This window comes from Camelina sativa, chromosome 2, assembly GCF_000633955.1.
Source record: "Camelina sativa cultivar DH55 chromosome 2, Cs, whole genome shotgun sequence".
Lineage (NCBI taxonomy): Eukaryota > Viridiplantae > Streptophyta > Magnoliopsida > Brassicales > Brassicaceae > Camelina > Camelina sativa.
This window is the reverse complement of record NC_025686.1, coordinates 22,978,283-22,979,282: the sequence shown is the minus strand read 5'-3', so window position 1 is coordinate 22,979,282 and position 1,000 is coordinate 22,978,283. Positions and strand designations below refer to the sequence as shown.

Below are 1,000 nucleotides of genomic sequence, written 5' to 3'. Positions count from 1 at the left end.
AGAGAGAGAGAGAGAGAGAGAGAGAGAGAGAGAGAGAGAGAGAGAGAGAGAGAGAGAGAGAGAGAGAGAGAGAGAGAGAGAGAGAGAGAGAGAGAGAGAGAGAGAGAGAGAGAGAGAGAGAGAGAGAGAGAGAGAGAGAGAGAGAGAGAGAGAGAGAGAGAGAGAGAGAGAGAGAGAGAGAGAGAGAGAGAGAGAGAGAGAGAGAGAGAGAGAGAGAGAGAGAGAGAGAGAGAGAGAGAGAGAGAGAGAGAGAGAGAGAGAGAGAGAGAGAGAGAGAGAGAGAGAGAGAGAGAGAGAGAGAGAGAGAGAGAGAGAGAGAGAGAGAGAGAGAGAGAGAGAGAGAGAGAGAGAGAGAGAGAGAGAGAGAGAGAGAGAGAGAGAGAGAGAGAGAGAGAGAGAGAGAGAGAGAGAGAGAGAGAGAGAGAGAGAAATAACATCAAACACTGATGAATTTTCTGTAATGGCATAAGAATCTCATGATCATGAAAGTAGCCTTACCTTGATGCTTTGTGCTAACCACAAACCGACATCCTTAAGAAGTTTGTTCCCAGAAGCATCCTTAAGAGTAGATTCCATACTTTTGGACATCAAATCCTGTCCTGCACCTTCAGCAAGAACAATCACCATGTGACCATGCTCCTTGAGCCGTTTTTCTATGAACTCCAAGAGTCCACCTTCTCCTTCGAGGTAAAATGGTGACTCAGGAATCAAGCAACAATCAACATCTCTGCTGGCTAATGTAGCATACATCGCTATGAATCCTGTAATAACAATCATCACCTACCCTTAAATCAGTAACAGCTCAAAAAGGTTTTAAATTGTTATGCTTTAAAGCAAAAAACTTACCGCTGTAACGACCCATAAGCTTGACGAAACCGATACCATTCTCATTACTCTCGGCTTCAACATGTGCTGCGTTAATCGCTCGTTGAGCTTCCTCCACAGCAGTGTCAAACCCAAAAGATTTATCTATTACCGGAATATCGTTATCGATCGTTTT

General features: G+C 44.3%; 2 protein-coding genes across 4 annotated transcripts in view; both read right to left on the bottom strand.

The window, feature by feature from the left end:
• The window catches only part of LOC104733440 (ATP-dependent 6-phosphofructokinase 7-like), a 4,422-nt gene that overhangs the window by 896 nt on the left and 2,526 nt on the right, over positions 1-1,000 (bottom strand). The window lies entirely within an intron of this gene.
• LOC104733447 (ATP-dependent 6-phosphofructokinase 7-like) overlaps positions 466-1,000 on the bottom strand; it is a 5,059-nt gene continuing 4,524 nt past the window's right edge. Inside the window, exons 8-9 of one of the 3 annotated variants that reach the window (XM_010453028.2) lie at positions 847-969; positions 466-761 (exon numbers count right to left, since the gene is read on the bottom strand). In XM_010453028.2, coding sequence (XP_010451330.1) covers positions 481-761; positions 847-969 — 404 coding nt within the window. In that variant the 3' untranslated portion in view covers positions 466-480. Of the gene's footprint in view, positions 762-846 lie in introns of all 3 variants that reach the window. The other 2 variants (XM_010453036.2, XM_019236842.1) reach the window with 2 other exon arrangements.